This window comes from Rhinatrema bivittatum, chromosome 2 (genome assembly GCF_901001135.1).
Source record: "Rhinatrema bivittatum chromosome 2, aRhiBiv1.1, whole genome shotgun sequence".
Lineage (NCBI taxonomy): Eukaryota > Metazoa > Chordata > Amphibia > Gymnophiona > Rhinatrematidae > Rhinatrema > Rhinatrema bivittatum.
In genome coordinates this window covers 526,843,730-526,857,218 of record NC_042616.1, presented here as the reverse complement: position 1 = coordinate 526,857,218, position 13,489 = coordinate 526,843,730, and the positions used below count along the sequence as shown (strand labels likewise).

The following is a 13,489-nucleotide window of genomic DNA, read 5'->3' as shown; positions in this document are numbered from 1 at the left end:
GGGATATGATAGAGGTCTTTAAGATCATGAAAGGTCTTGAATGAGTAGATGTGACTCGTTTATTTACACTTTCAAATAATAGAAGGACTAGGGGCATTTCATGAAGTTAGCAAGTAGCACATTTAAGACTAATTGGAGAAAATTCTTTTTCACTCAACGCACAATAAAGCTCTGGAATTTGTTGCCAGAGGATGTGGTTAGTGCAGTTAGTGTAGCTGGGTTAAAAAAAAGGTTTGGATAAGTTCTTGGAGGAGAAGTCCATTAACGGCTATTAATCAAGTTTACTTAGGGATTAGCCACTGCTATTAATTGCATCAGTAGCATGGGATCTTCTTAGTGTTTGGGTAATTGCCAGGTTCTTGTGGCCTGGTTTGGCTTCTGTTGGAAACAGGATGCTGGGCTTGATGGATCCTTGGTCTGACCCAGCATGGCAATTTCTTATGTTCTTATGACCTGTCTTTGCACCAAGTCCTGGCTTTTCCTCCCACAGCAGTGCAGCATCCCTAGATCCTCCTTTTATAACTCCTCCCCCTTTGCTTTATCACTTTCTTTTCCACTTGTGCTTTGATGCCCTATCTCCCCCCTCCTTTGCTGTCTCTCCTTTGTCTTTGCCTCTTCTACCCCATAACTGCTTCCTCTCCTCTGTCATGTTATTTATAGCACAATGTTATGCCAGCTTTCCAGAAGGATCACTAACACCGGATAGCCAACAGGCGCTGAGCTGATGTGGGAGCAGCACCGCCTTAGGGGGTCGCACTCCTTTCACTTCTCTGCGGTCACATGCTCTGAAATGCTGGCCTGCTAACAAGCACATGCCAACTTTGAATTTCCCTTCACTAGTGGCGAGCTGGTGACCAGAAAAATTTATACTGGCTAATACTATATTTTTTCACATTTTTACAATTTTTTTTTTTTAGATTGTACAAAAATATTTTATTTCCAATTTCTTAAATACTGTACTCAGATAAAACCTGGCCAGCAGAGTGTACAATGGGCTCTGCCTAGAAAAAGTTAAATGCAAATAGTTGCAGTTCCTTACAAAACATTACAATGTGGGCAAATCTGATTGGCAGTTTACTTCATTAACATTAAAAACATATTTATCTAACAAAGCTTGCTAGACAACTGTACAGAAACAAAGATAAAGTCGTCAATCTGCAAGACAATATCCCAAGGAATGCATGTACAAAATTTATGGCCTGGGGTCGGCTGGCACCGGCTCAAAGAAACATAAATCACAAGCACTCATTGCTCGGCCACACTCACAAGCCGAGGCAGGTAGCTGAGCATTAAAACACTGTTCGCTTGATTTCAGCACATTGTTTTAATGCCCTACTTCAAATATATATATATATATTTTTTTTTAAACTACCGATGCAGTTAGCTAATGCTACGTAAATGCATCAGGAGTTAAATTGTACGCATAAACTTTAAAATATGGTTTTAACACAGGTTGAACACATATTTTAACTCAGGACGAGGGGGGAGGTATCCCTGACAGGTCATTAACCCGGTAAATGGCAGCAGCTGCTATCACTTAGCTGGATAAATACAATTTATCCAGCTACCTGGCAGTGGGTAGCAGCTGCCAGACAGCTGGATAAGTACTTTACCCGGCTAAGTAGCAGCAAACCACTGCAGATACTCAGATAAGTACTGATTTATCTGGCTGACAGCTGTTATCTTCTGCTATATAGCTGGATAAATCAGTATTTATCCGGCTAAGTGGCTGCAGAAGCTGCTGCCACTTACCTAGAGTGTTCCTGATTTTTTTTTTTTTTTGTCGCGTCGGAAATTTAACTCCAGCTCTGACCCCGGAGATTAAGTTTCCAGTGTGCAAAAATGTGCACTGGCCAAATGCAGCCTCTCCGCATTGGAGGGGTACTGCTTACTGCCCTCACTTGCAGGGGGATTTCCATGCGAGGGCACAAAGCAGTACTCCTGTTTAGGAACAAATATTTTTTGCACCCAAAACTTCTTGCTGCATCGGCATTAGGTTTTGCACACAGACTATGTACTGAAGTGCAGAAGAAAGGTGTGTTCGGCTGCACATTCCTGTCAGGCTTAACAGCTTCTAGACTTTACTTTGACACCCAAGCACAGGCTCCCATAAGGAGGAGAGGGAGCAGCTTGCTGTGTTAAGTAATGGACTGGAAGTCAGAAGGTCAAACGAAAGTGCTGCTGCTACTCAGTATGACCACAAGCAGGTCCCTCTAGCTCTCTGTGCCTCAAGTGCCCACTTCAACTGTAAAAGCTCTTTGGGGCAGTGAATCATTGTATCTTTCTTGTGACCTGTTATGTGGTAGATTAGAAATGGGTTAAAATATCTATAGATTTGGAGGGGGTGAGGGGAAGATTATTGTATTACATATTTGTTTGGTATCAAACAAAAAATGCACAGAAGAAGAGGATCAGTAATGACAAACGTCAATAGTAAAGAATTAGGCCGCACCACACATGTAATTAAAATGCAAATAATGTGCCATGTTGCAAATGTAGAACACACACACACTATTTACCGAATTACAAATGTAGTAGGCAGATTCATTACTAACACATGTACGGCATAAAACCCATATATCATATATTACAACAGTAAAAGGAATACACATTTTTTTTGCAACTTACCACAACATTTGCATTTTGATTGCATGTTTGATGAGGCCTAATTCATTCCTTCTGAGATTTGTCACTTTTGATCCCTTTTTTCCTATCCATATGTTATTTGGAGCCACAGAAATATGTAATAAATAAATACAAACCAGTTGCTTTTACACTCGTTTCCAGCCTTCACAAAAAAATGACCTTCCATGTTACAGACGTGAGGAAGGTGCAAGCTTCAGTAATGCATAACTGACGAGAGGGCCTGTGAAGACTGCAAATCAGAATAAAAGAAAAGCTTGTAGTATGAGAACCTGCACTCCACAGTGACATTGCTGGAAAATCACAGACCGGTACCAGTATGGCAGGATGGAAAAACACATCTGTTTATTTAAATTTAAATTACGGATGCTGTAGCAAATCCCCCTATAAATGTCTTGGCTAGGACTTATTTCTTCCTAAAGCGATTCCTGCAGATTACTTGGTACAATAGCCCTAAATCTTTCTCCTGTACTTTGTGCTTCCAACTCACTCGGAACCTGGACACCGGGAACCTTCCGAACTTACATTTAAGGTCAGCCAATGCAGTGATGGTTCTGGGCCCAGGGGCCTGCAATCTGGGGTCCTGGATCTGGCCACTAAGTGTCGCCCACAAACCACGACTAGGGCTCTCTCCCCTAGTGGCTATGAACGCTGCCTCCACAGCATACTGGGCCCTGGCCGGCCCAAGGAGCGGAAGACCCAACCCAGGAACTGCACCAAGCATCTTCTGCAGGGCAGGGCACAGCATTTATGCAATGAGCCACCGGACTGACCCATAAAGACCTTTACAACAAAACTCATTGATTCTTCACCTATTTAATACCCATAAGAAATACTCAAAGCATCGACATTCTTGCCAGCTTCTTGCTTCTCCCTAAACTTATATAGATCTATATGTCTCTAAATATTTAGAATATGTTGTTGTAATGAACACACTGCCTACCTCTCTGAAAGGGGAATTTTCAGTAGATAGCAAATGAATAAAAAATCTGGCCCAATCAAAATGTAACGGCCCCTCAAGAGGCCAAAATGACTTGTGTAAAGAATATTTTTGTTTCTTAATTCTGAGTCTGGCACATGTCAGTAACACTTTGTTGCCTCCCTGTTGGCACTCAAAGCCCGTCAGGGTGCTGGCACCACAATACCTGCATTTTGGTGAAGCTAAGTTTGCTTATCTTGCTTTTTTATTCAATAAGTTTCTTAATTTCTGCTTGCTCATAAACAAATTTCTGTTAGCTATTTTATATGCATTAAGGCTTCTGATTTCATACTGTCTTGCTTCTCTTTACTAATCAGACACTAGATAATGTACAATTCTGGTCGCCACATCTCAAAAAAGATATAATTGCAATGGAGAAGGTACAGAGAAGGGCAACCAAAATGATAAGGGGAATGGAACAACTCCCATTATCAGGAAAGACTAAAGAGGTTAGGACTTTTCAGCTTGGAGAAGAGACGGCTGAGGGGGGATATGATAGAGGTGTTTAAAATCATGAGAGGTATAGAACAGGTAGATGTGAATCAGTTATTTACTCTTTCAGATTATAGAAAGACTAGGGGGCACTCCATGAAGTTAGCATGTGGCACATTTAAACCTAATCGGAGAAAGTTCTTTTTTACTCAACGCACAATTAAACTCTGGAATTTGTTGCCAGGGGATGTGGTTAGTGCCGTTAGTATAGCTGTGTTTAAAAAAAGAGTGGATAGGTTCTTGGAGGAGAAGTCCATTAACTGCTATTAATTAAGTTGACTTAGAAAATAGCCACTGCTATTACTAGCAACGGTAACATGGAATAGACTTAGTTTTTGGGTACTTGCCAGATTCTTATGGCCTGGATTGGCCACTTTTGGAAACAGGATGCTGGGCTTGATGGACCCTTGGTCTGACCCAGTATGGCATGTTCTTATGTTCTTATAACAGAAGGGCTCAGAGATTTGCCATTCCTGGGCTGCTTTTCCCTTTAACTGTTAATTGAATACATTTGAAAAAATTGAGCACACCTCCCTGTTCAAATTTTAAATAAGTAGGTTAGAAAAGAGAGAGAGCTGCTTTCTTATAGAACCTGTTTTTAGAGGAAACAAAGGCATGCTTACCTGCACTGGTATTGGAACGGGGTGAGCCACCCGGGCCCCTGACCTGTCCAGCTATTCCTCCTGGGCAGGTCATCCTGGAAGCGCTCACTGTGGTGCTCTGTATGCTTGCGCTGGCCTTGTGAGAGGCTTAGCAACACGAGACTTCTCATACTGATCTGCACATCCCGCGAGATCAGCACAAGTATGCCGAGAGCCGCGCAGCGTTGGGCAGGAAGTGAGCACTTCTGGGACAGGAGGAGATGCCACAGGCGAGGGGGTTAAGCTGCTAAGGAGTGTGGGTGACAAGGCTTTTGGCTTAGCTGGAAAGGAAAAGATCGAAGGCTGGAGAGAGAGGGAGGGAGGGAGGGAAGGAAGAGTCTGAGGCTGGAGGTTGGGTGGGGAGAGGGGGGTCATGGGCTGGGTACTGGCTGGAGCAGGGCTAGGCTGGCTGGGGGCTGGTTAGGGAGGAGTCTGAGCTAGGGACTGGCTGGCTATAGAAGGAGGGGGGGGGGTCAAGGCTCGATGCTGGCTAAGGCTGGTTGAGGCGTCTTTAAGAGGGGGTCAGGACTGGCTAGCTGGGGGGCACTGGCAAGCAGGACTTGGGAATAGCTGACTAGGGAATTAACTAGTTGACTGATGGGGAGGAAATGGTTGCAGATGGCCTCACTCAGGGGCAAGGCAGTAGGGAGGGGGCATGCTAGTTGGTTGGGAAGATTGACTGATCAGGCAGGCTTGCAAGCTGGTGGATGCAAGGGAAGGGCTGTGTTTGTGTGTGAGAGGGAGAGCAAACAGTATTTGGGGGTGAGAGAGAGAAAGGTTGCACAGGGGGATGGGAATGTGAAAGGATCAGTGTGAGGGTAGGGACAACTCTCCCCCTCTTTTCCATCCAGCTACCCTCTACACCTCTCTGCCCTCCCAGATCCCAGAACTCTCTCCTTTCCTCCCCTTGTTCTCCTCCATCCCCAGTCCTCTGGTGGGGTAAGGGGCAAACTTGTTGTTTGCTGGGGGGAAGCGAGGAAGTCACGTTTTTCCCAGCTTTGTACTGCATAGAGAGTTTGGGCCTTCTTTGGGTTTTTAATTTCTATCAGCTGTTCTGTATTTGGTGAAGGTAAATCCATTCTGCCGGTGTGACTGAACTGAGGTTTTCTGGTTAGTGTGCAGGGATGTGCAGCAGTTTTGTTCATTCTGTTTTGCCAATAAGAGATGTACTGGTGTTCTAGGGCCAGGAATATTATTTGCAGGGTTGTTGTTTTTGGAGTTCTGTGAGTTGGTGCATTTGCTGCAAATGCAAAAAAGTGCGGGGTTTCTTTTTTCCATGATTTTATATTTCACAATGTGCCTAGCAGTGAAGGGAGCTTGAATTTGCTATTTATATGACACCAGAATTTCTTTTTATACGCCGAAGTGTATGGGGAAATATCCTGTCCTGCCCCCTTGTTGGAGGTGTGTATGTATGGGGAGCAGGAGGAGATTCTGCAGCTACAGAGCATATATATTTAAAGAATTGGAGGTAGAGGATTTATATTGGGTTTATCTTGTACATACAATGAAATAAATGAATCTCATTCTTAAGCCGGAGTATGCTCTCAAGATTACTGCTAGTGATGATCTGAATGCTTCTATCTGATGCTTATAGGGTATAATATATATATAGGCGACACATTAAGCGAGCCTGGATGTTCTTTTTAATCAGGCGCGTGATGCCCAAAAAATTAAAACCGTTTCTGCATCTTTAGGCCACTTTTTCTTGGTCTCAGATTTCATCTCTTGATACTTTGATGGTGATCTCTCTCTCTCCATACATAGTACAGAATAGTCGCTTAGACACCTCTATTGGTAATGCTGTTCTCTCCTTTACCACCAAGTATGGTTTTCTAGCATGAATAGTTATTCTCTGATTTATACGAAGAATGTATGTAAAAGAATGACCAACTGTAAATGTAAAATAAGAAACTGGCAGTGGGAGCGGAGCTGGGGCACCACGCCCTTCCCCCTCCCGAACCAAAAAGGCATTCTGCTGCTCTTGCTTACCTAGGCACAGTAAAAAAAAAAAAAAAAAAAAAAAAAGGGAGGGGAGGGGAGGAGGAAGTGGAGCTTTTAAATTGGCAGATGCTACTTGAGAAAAGCATATTGGTGAATCTGCTCCCAAAGGACTGAACTCCAAAAGCTAAGCTTTACTTGCCTTGCTTTTACATTTAATAATGGTCTTAATTTCTGCCTGCTTATAAAAAAAAAAAATGTGCTTAATCTGTTAGCTATTTTATTTCCATTAAGGCTGATGATGTCATACAGTTTTGATTTTCTTTACTAATCTGAAGCTGATTTGTATAAAGACAATTACCATATATGTCCATTAGTGTTTTTATTATTTTATTTAATTTTTTAAAATCTTTTCTGTATGTTGGTACTGTAAGCCATCTAGGGCTGTGAATAGGCGGCATATAAATCTCCGAAATAAATAAATAGAAAGATTTAGAGATTTGCTAAACCTGAGCTGCTTTTCCCTTTAACTGTTAATTGATCGCTTATGAAAAACTGAGCATATGTCCCTGTTTAAATTTTAAATATGCCTGTTAGAAAGGAGTGCGCTACTTTTTTTTTTTTATAGGGAAATGCAGGGGTAAAAAAAATTGTTAAGTTTTTCTATTCACTTTCAGGAGGTTTTTTTTCCCCACAACTTGATTGATTTAATGTTTTATTCATTTCTTTCGTTTAAAAAAAAAAAAAAAAAATCAAACATTACCCCCCCCCCAAAAAAAAAAAAAAACCAACCCAAAAAAGAAATAGGAAAAGGAAAAGGGGCCTTCCGACCCCACCACCTATTTCTCTCACCCAGAAAAATGCCAGGTCCAGGATGCCCCCCTGCTCCCAATTACAAAGTCTGTGGGAATCCGCTGGAGAGGCCTAGGTCCAGGCCAAAGCATCGACCTTGCGTAGGCTGAAGCAGGTCAACGCGACCTCGTCCCAGGCTCTACACAAGGCTAAGGCTTATAGCCTGCTCCTGACACAGGAGCCTAAACCGGACGCTGAGGCCTTGGTCTAAAGCCAGAGCTCAGTCTCAATGCCTGGGCCAGGCACTGTGACTCTGTGTGGAGGCCGGGTCCCAACACTGGAGCCATGGCCCAGACCCAGGCTCGATCCAGAACACCAATTGTTGTACAGCAAAATAGTGCCCTCTGCTGCATTGGAGTTACCCCAGTGTACAACATCATTAGAAGAAGAGAGATGTCCTAAGAAGAGGACATCTGAGGCCTGTGTTCCAGGCCTCAGATGTCCTAAGAAGAGGACATCTGAGGCCTGTGTTCCAGGCCTGGGCCTGACACTAGCCCGAGGCCTAGGTGTTAGGACCTGGCCTCATTTCCGAAGACACCCTATATATAAAGTCTGGGTCCGGGCCAAGGCCCTGCGTCAAGATCCAGTCTAGGCAATGCCCAGGCTCAGGTGTCAAGTCCTGGCCTCCGGACTGGTCCCTGGCACTGGGACTCTGGTCTATGCCAAGGCCCAGGGATCGGGACCATGGGTCTGGCTTGGGCTGAAGCCCAGGGATTGGGAACCAGTCCCCAGACCGGTGCCCGGCATCAAGCCTGGCCCTGGACTTCAGCTTAGGCAGAGGCCCTGGCATTGGGACCCGGCTGGGCATGCTTCAGATATCCAACGGATCAGGCAAGTAATTTTTCTGGGGGTTCTGGCCAAGGCCCTGATGTCACGCTTGGGTCTAGGCTGCTTCCTCGGCTTTAGGCCTCAGCCTATGCCCTAGGCGAGTTCCCGGCCTCAGGCCTAGGCCCAGGCCCAACTGGAAGTTTTAAACGAATTAAATTGATTTGTTTAATTTGAGGGACTCCTCAATTTGTTTCACAGCACTCCGAATAAAACAAATTGCCCCTTATTTGTTGCATTTTGCAAATTCATTTAAAACGAATGGACATCCCTACTTTCTTTTAGAAACTTTTTTAGGGAAAACAAAGGTTAAGTTATATTTAGGAATCTTTGCCCTCTTCTGGTCCATACCAAAGTCTTAGAATAACTTTATATATTCCGACTGCAATCAAATTACTTGAAAACAAACACCTGCAGAAACACACGTCTGCCATACAGATCCCCCTTAAACATAGGAAATGTAGCACTCCTCTCAGTCTTCAGTGACAGACATGGGCTGAAAAAGCGGCTGACATTTAATGTAATTTTCAGATGCAATACTTTCATTTCCGAAGACACCCTAGATATAAAGTTACAGCACACCAGCAAGTGTGGAACACACCTTACAGAAGAGAATGACAGCTCGCCTTTAGTCAGTCCAAGTGCTATGCAAAAAGATAACAATGTCACGTTTTCTCTAAAACTTGTAGCCCATTAAAAAAAACACAAAACAAAACAGAATGTGGTACAAATTTCCACTATTGCACAAACAGAATACTGCCAGCTACCTACAATCTTATATGTAGGCAAGGTTCCAAACTCAGGAACTAAATTGACAAGTTTAACCCCGTCAAAGCCATATTGCTACAGCTTGACTGCATGATCTCAAATACTTTAACATACAAGGCACATTAACTCTTACAGTCCTCTAAAGTGATACATAGATTTTATTTTTCAATTCTGACGTTTTTCCTCCCAATGCTTTTTTTTTTTTAGCATCCTTTTCCTTGGTTAGTCTTGCCAGATCAAGTTAATGTGTGCTTATCCTCTCTCAATTACCCGAGACTTACTAGACAGGACATCCAAACTTGGGTCTCTTACATGGCAGTAGCAAGCCATGGAGCTTGCCTTGGATATAATAGCCCTTCACGACCACGAGCTTTGTGTAACAAATAACAAAAGGTACTTACCATGCAAGTATCTAGATCCTCAAAGTGTTCCATCTCAGTAAGATCCTCAATTGTAATGGTGGAGCGTTTGGCTGGCTTCTCTTCAGCTGTTTCAATTTCCTGCGACTCCTGGTGTTGAAGTGGCTTGCCACGTCTGGTCAAATGGTCAGCCTGGAGGCAAAGGTCACATGTATCTGGGGTGTGCTTCCTCAAACATACTGACTGAATGCCAAACTGCCATACACTTCACTGCCCTTTTATATTGTAGATGCAAAGTGCTCACTCTATGCAAACGTGGACTTAGACAGCTTGTCTGTTTCAACACCTGGAAACATAATCCTGAACAAAATGACACTTTTTCATTTTGCTTAGTCGATGTGAACAATTTTGGGTCTCTTCCCTTATCACTGCACAATTTTGCTGGGCTCATTTTCCACATCCCCTCGCTAAGTGTAGAATTAGGCCTCAGTGACTCTCAGAACTCTTGAAATCACGACAATTGGGTGCCATTGAATACACAACTCAGAGCTCTGTGACCTCTCAATATTCTGTGCCTCTTGAGTCAGGAACCTGATGGAGAAAACAGTCAAACTGTCCAATGCATAAGCTCTGAGCATCTTGACTCAACTGACTTGTGCTTTCGATCAGGGGCAGGCAGGGAATCTCCAGTCCTTCAGGGCCACACCCCAGTCAGGTTTTCAGGATATCCCTTACGAATATACATGTGATAGATTTGCATACATGCTGTCTGAGATGTATGTCAAGTTATCTCAAGCATATCCAATAGGGATATCCTGAAAACCTGACTGGTGTGTGGCCCTTGCAGTCCAGAGGTTCCCGACCAATGGCTTTAAATGAACTCAGGAATGCACCAATAGGACAGAATGTACTATCTCCTTAAAGAGAAAACTAGATTGCAAATGCACCCTCACTAAAACAACTTACTATTCCTAATAAAATTATGTGCCGCAGGCTTAATATCGGAAAATCATACCTCTAGCCCTTTTAACACAAGGGTGTACCTTTCTGATGTCTGAATGATGCAAAATGGGAGCAAATGTACAGCAGATAAGAAAATTAATGTGCAATTGAAGAGCTATAGATCACAGACAGGAAATCACATTTTCCATAAAAAAAAAAAAAAGGGAGGACTGCTTTACTTTGGCCAAAGGGGTCTCTAACCGTACACAGGCGTGAAAATACAACAAATTATGACTGCATAAGCACTTCCCGTGTTAAACATGGTAATATCCATTTTTTTTGGATAAGTTCCTGGAGAAGTTGTTCGTAAACTGCTATTAATCAATAGGGAAGAGCCGCTGCTTGTTGCCAGCTTTAGTAGCATGGGATCTGTTTAATGTTTGGGTACTTGCCAGGTTCTTGTGACTTGGAAAGAGAACACTGGGCTTGATGGACCCTTGGTCTGACCCAGACCGGCAAGTCTTGTGTTTTTATATTCTTAACTATATTTCTCCCAATGTCCCAAAGCTACTCACCAATTTATGATGGCTGTGTGAAAGTGCATCCAGGATTTCATCTACAATCCGGTCGGACAGGAATGAGGCCACTGTCAACTTCACCTCACTGTGAAAAGATTGGAGGTGGAAACACAGCAGTTTTTCATTTACATGCCAGATCCTACTTCCAGTTCTTAGCAGCTCCAGCCCTACGATGTAGAAGACTAAGTAACCAAATTTAGAAAATGAAAATGGAGAACACGTGACTAGAGGCAATGGACAACTCCAAAACAACTTCTGGAAATCCTACGGCAACGGACTTCAGAAACGTATTAAACATTAAAACCTAAGATGTATTGGTAGGAACAGAAGCATACTAGGGGAGAGCTTAATGAGAACCATATGTTTGCTTTAAAATAGAACAAACCACGCATTGATAGTATAGAAAATGAATCCAAGTCCAGGGTGGGCTGGAGGACTCCAGCCTGTTGTGTTTTAGTCACTCACAAATTTTCTTGCCTATTTCTATACTCTCTCTTGCCAAAAGACGCACTCCTTTGCTGCAAAGAGATTCTGTTATTGCTCAAGAAAGCTAATTCCTTACAAACATTCATGCCTTATGTCTTTGGCATTAGAAGTATTTTGGGAGGAAAAAGGAGGGAGGGGCATGGAAGGGCAAGCAAAGAAAGGTTTGCTTATATTTTACTGTACTGTTGAAGCATTTTGTTATACAGAAAATTTATTTTTGAGGTTGAATGTTCCTCAAAACAGAGGTTTAAAATAAAAGTTTTTATTTACCATTCCACAAATTTCCCCAAAGTCAGATTGCACTCAAAATTTCAGAAAAGGACCTCTCAAAAAATGAAAAAATGACTTGTGGGTGCAACAAAACTTTGTGTACTTAGAAGTTTTCCTTTGCACTATGGACTTATTTCCCTGCAAAAAAATGTGTGATCAATTTTTCCACTTTTGAAAAGAGGGTCCAACTGATTTTTGTTCTTGAATGATGCATTAGGATACTCTATAGCAATGTATTCATCGATGGCCCTCCAAATTTGAAAATAAAACAAATTTTCAGGATATCCCTAATAAATATTCACAAGATAGATCTGCATTCAAATTTCTGTCATTTTTATTCCTTAAGAATATCCTGAAAACAAGATCCATTCGTGGCTCTTGAGGACCATTAGTAAACACCACCACTCCACAGAATATGTGTACCACGTTTTGATGTTTGCATGGATGAGAGACATGTAATCATTTCCATAAATATATACATATGCAGAAATGAAGGAACCGTAAAGGGATACGGGATGTGCATAGTACATGTTCTTTTGACTAAAAGTAAGCATCTCCACTGAGATGACATGGATCTCATAACTGTTGCTTACAGTCCTACCTAATTTTGTTCAGAATGTCAATTCCAGACTGCTCCAATAAGACATTCTTCACAAAAGCCCGGGGGATGGAAATCTTCTCAGTGCTGGCTTGAATCAGGTCTTGGCGTATATGGGCTTTCTTCATCACATTTGGACACAGATCTTCAGCTGCATCCACCATCGATTCAAGTAGTGCCTGCATGTTAGTATCACACGAAGGAAAATCCTGAAAACATATCTGTGCTCTAACTAGGACGTTCTAATTTTATGGAAATCTATATCCCATTACACAATCCTACTGAATTCAGGTACAGATTCAACTAAAACATCTGTAGGGGGAACTCCTCTATTTTGCTGTGGTGCCCGGGAAACAGAAGAGTGGAAACGTTTTGCATATAGCAATAAAACCTGACAAGATGGGCACTGTACTGGTCAACAGTGACCATGGGTAGCTTGCATGTCCGAGTCAAAGGTTCAATGGTATCCATCGCTGAGGGCAGAACCAGAAAGATAATGGCCTGATATAGATGGGCAGATTCGATAGGCCATATGGTCTTTTTCTACCATCATGTTTTATATTTCTATGTTCTGAGTCCAAAATGGTGAGGGAACTTAAAGGTCATGAACAATTATTTTTTATTATAGCCTGAAAGAGATCAGGATTACTGTTGCATGTGCATGCATTTAACAAAAAAACAACCCATTTTTATAAAAGTACCAACTACACAGATCTGCAGAGATGGTTAATTTCCTTGATACAATGATATCTTCAAGTGCTACTTGCAGCTGAAATAAAAAGTGCGGAGCTCTTCACAAAAATAGGACAAAATCTTGTAAGCAAAACCTTGTGAAAAAAGAACAAATGGAGCCTTTCCCCAATTCTAAAATTTAAAACTTTCAGGGAAAAAAAAAATCGGGATTCTTTGTAGGCTGCTATACATTTTATTGGAGCAATATAAGTAATTAGGCAATGATTCCATGTGAGAGATTTTCAGACCACAAAGGCTCCCTGCCGACCTTAAAAATAAAGAAATAAAACAGCCTTCGCGTATGGAGCAAGTCTGTTTTAGCCTCTCTCTACTGCACTAGATAAGTACATTGCTCCCTCAGACGGCAATGCAAAACATGCTGT

At 42.4% G+C, this 13,489-nt stretch overlaps 1 protein-coding gene across 2 annotated transcripts in view; it reads right to left on the bottom strand.

Moving 5' to 3' along the window:
- Positions 1–13,489, bottom strand: part of CARMIL1 (capping protein regulator and myosin 1 linker 1) — a 511,281-nt gene that overhangs the window by 89,370 nt on the left and 408,422 nt on the right. For both annotated transcript variants that reach the window (XM_029590792.1, XM_029590793.1), the window contains exons 27-29: positions 12,378–12,553; positions 11,018–11,105; positions 9,543–9,692 (exon numbers count right to left, since the gene is read on the bottom strand). In XM_029590792.1, the coding sequence (XP_029446652.1) occupies positions 9,543–9,692; positions 11,018–11,105; positions 12,378–12,553 (414 nt within the window). The remainder of the gene's footprint in view (positions 1–9,542; positions 9,693–11,017; positions 11,106–12,377; positions 12,554–13,489) is intronic.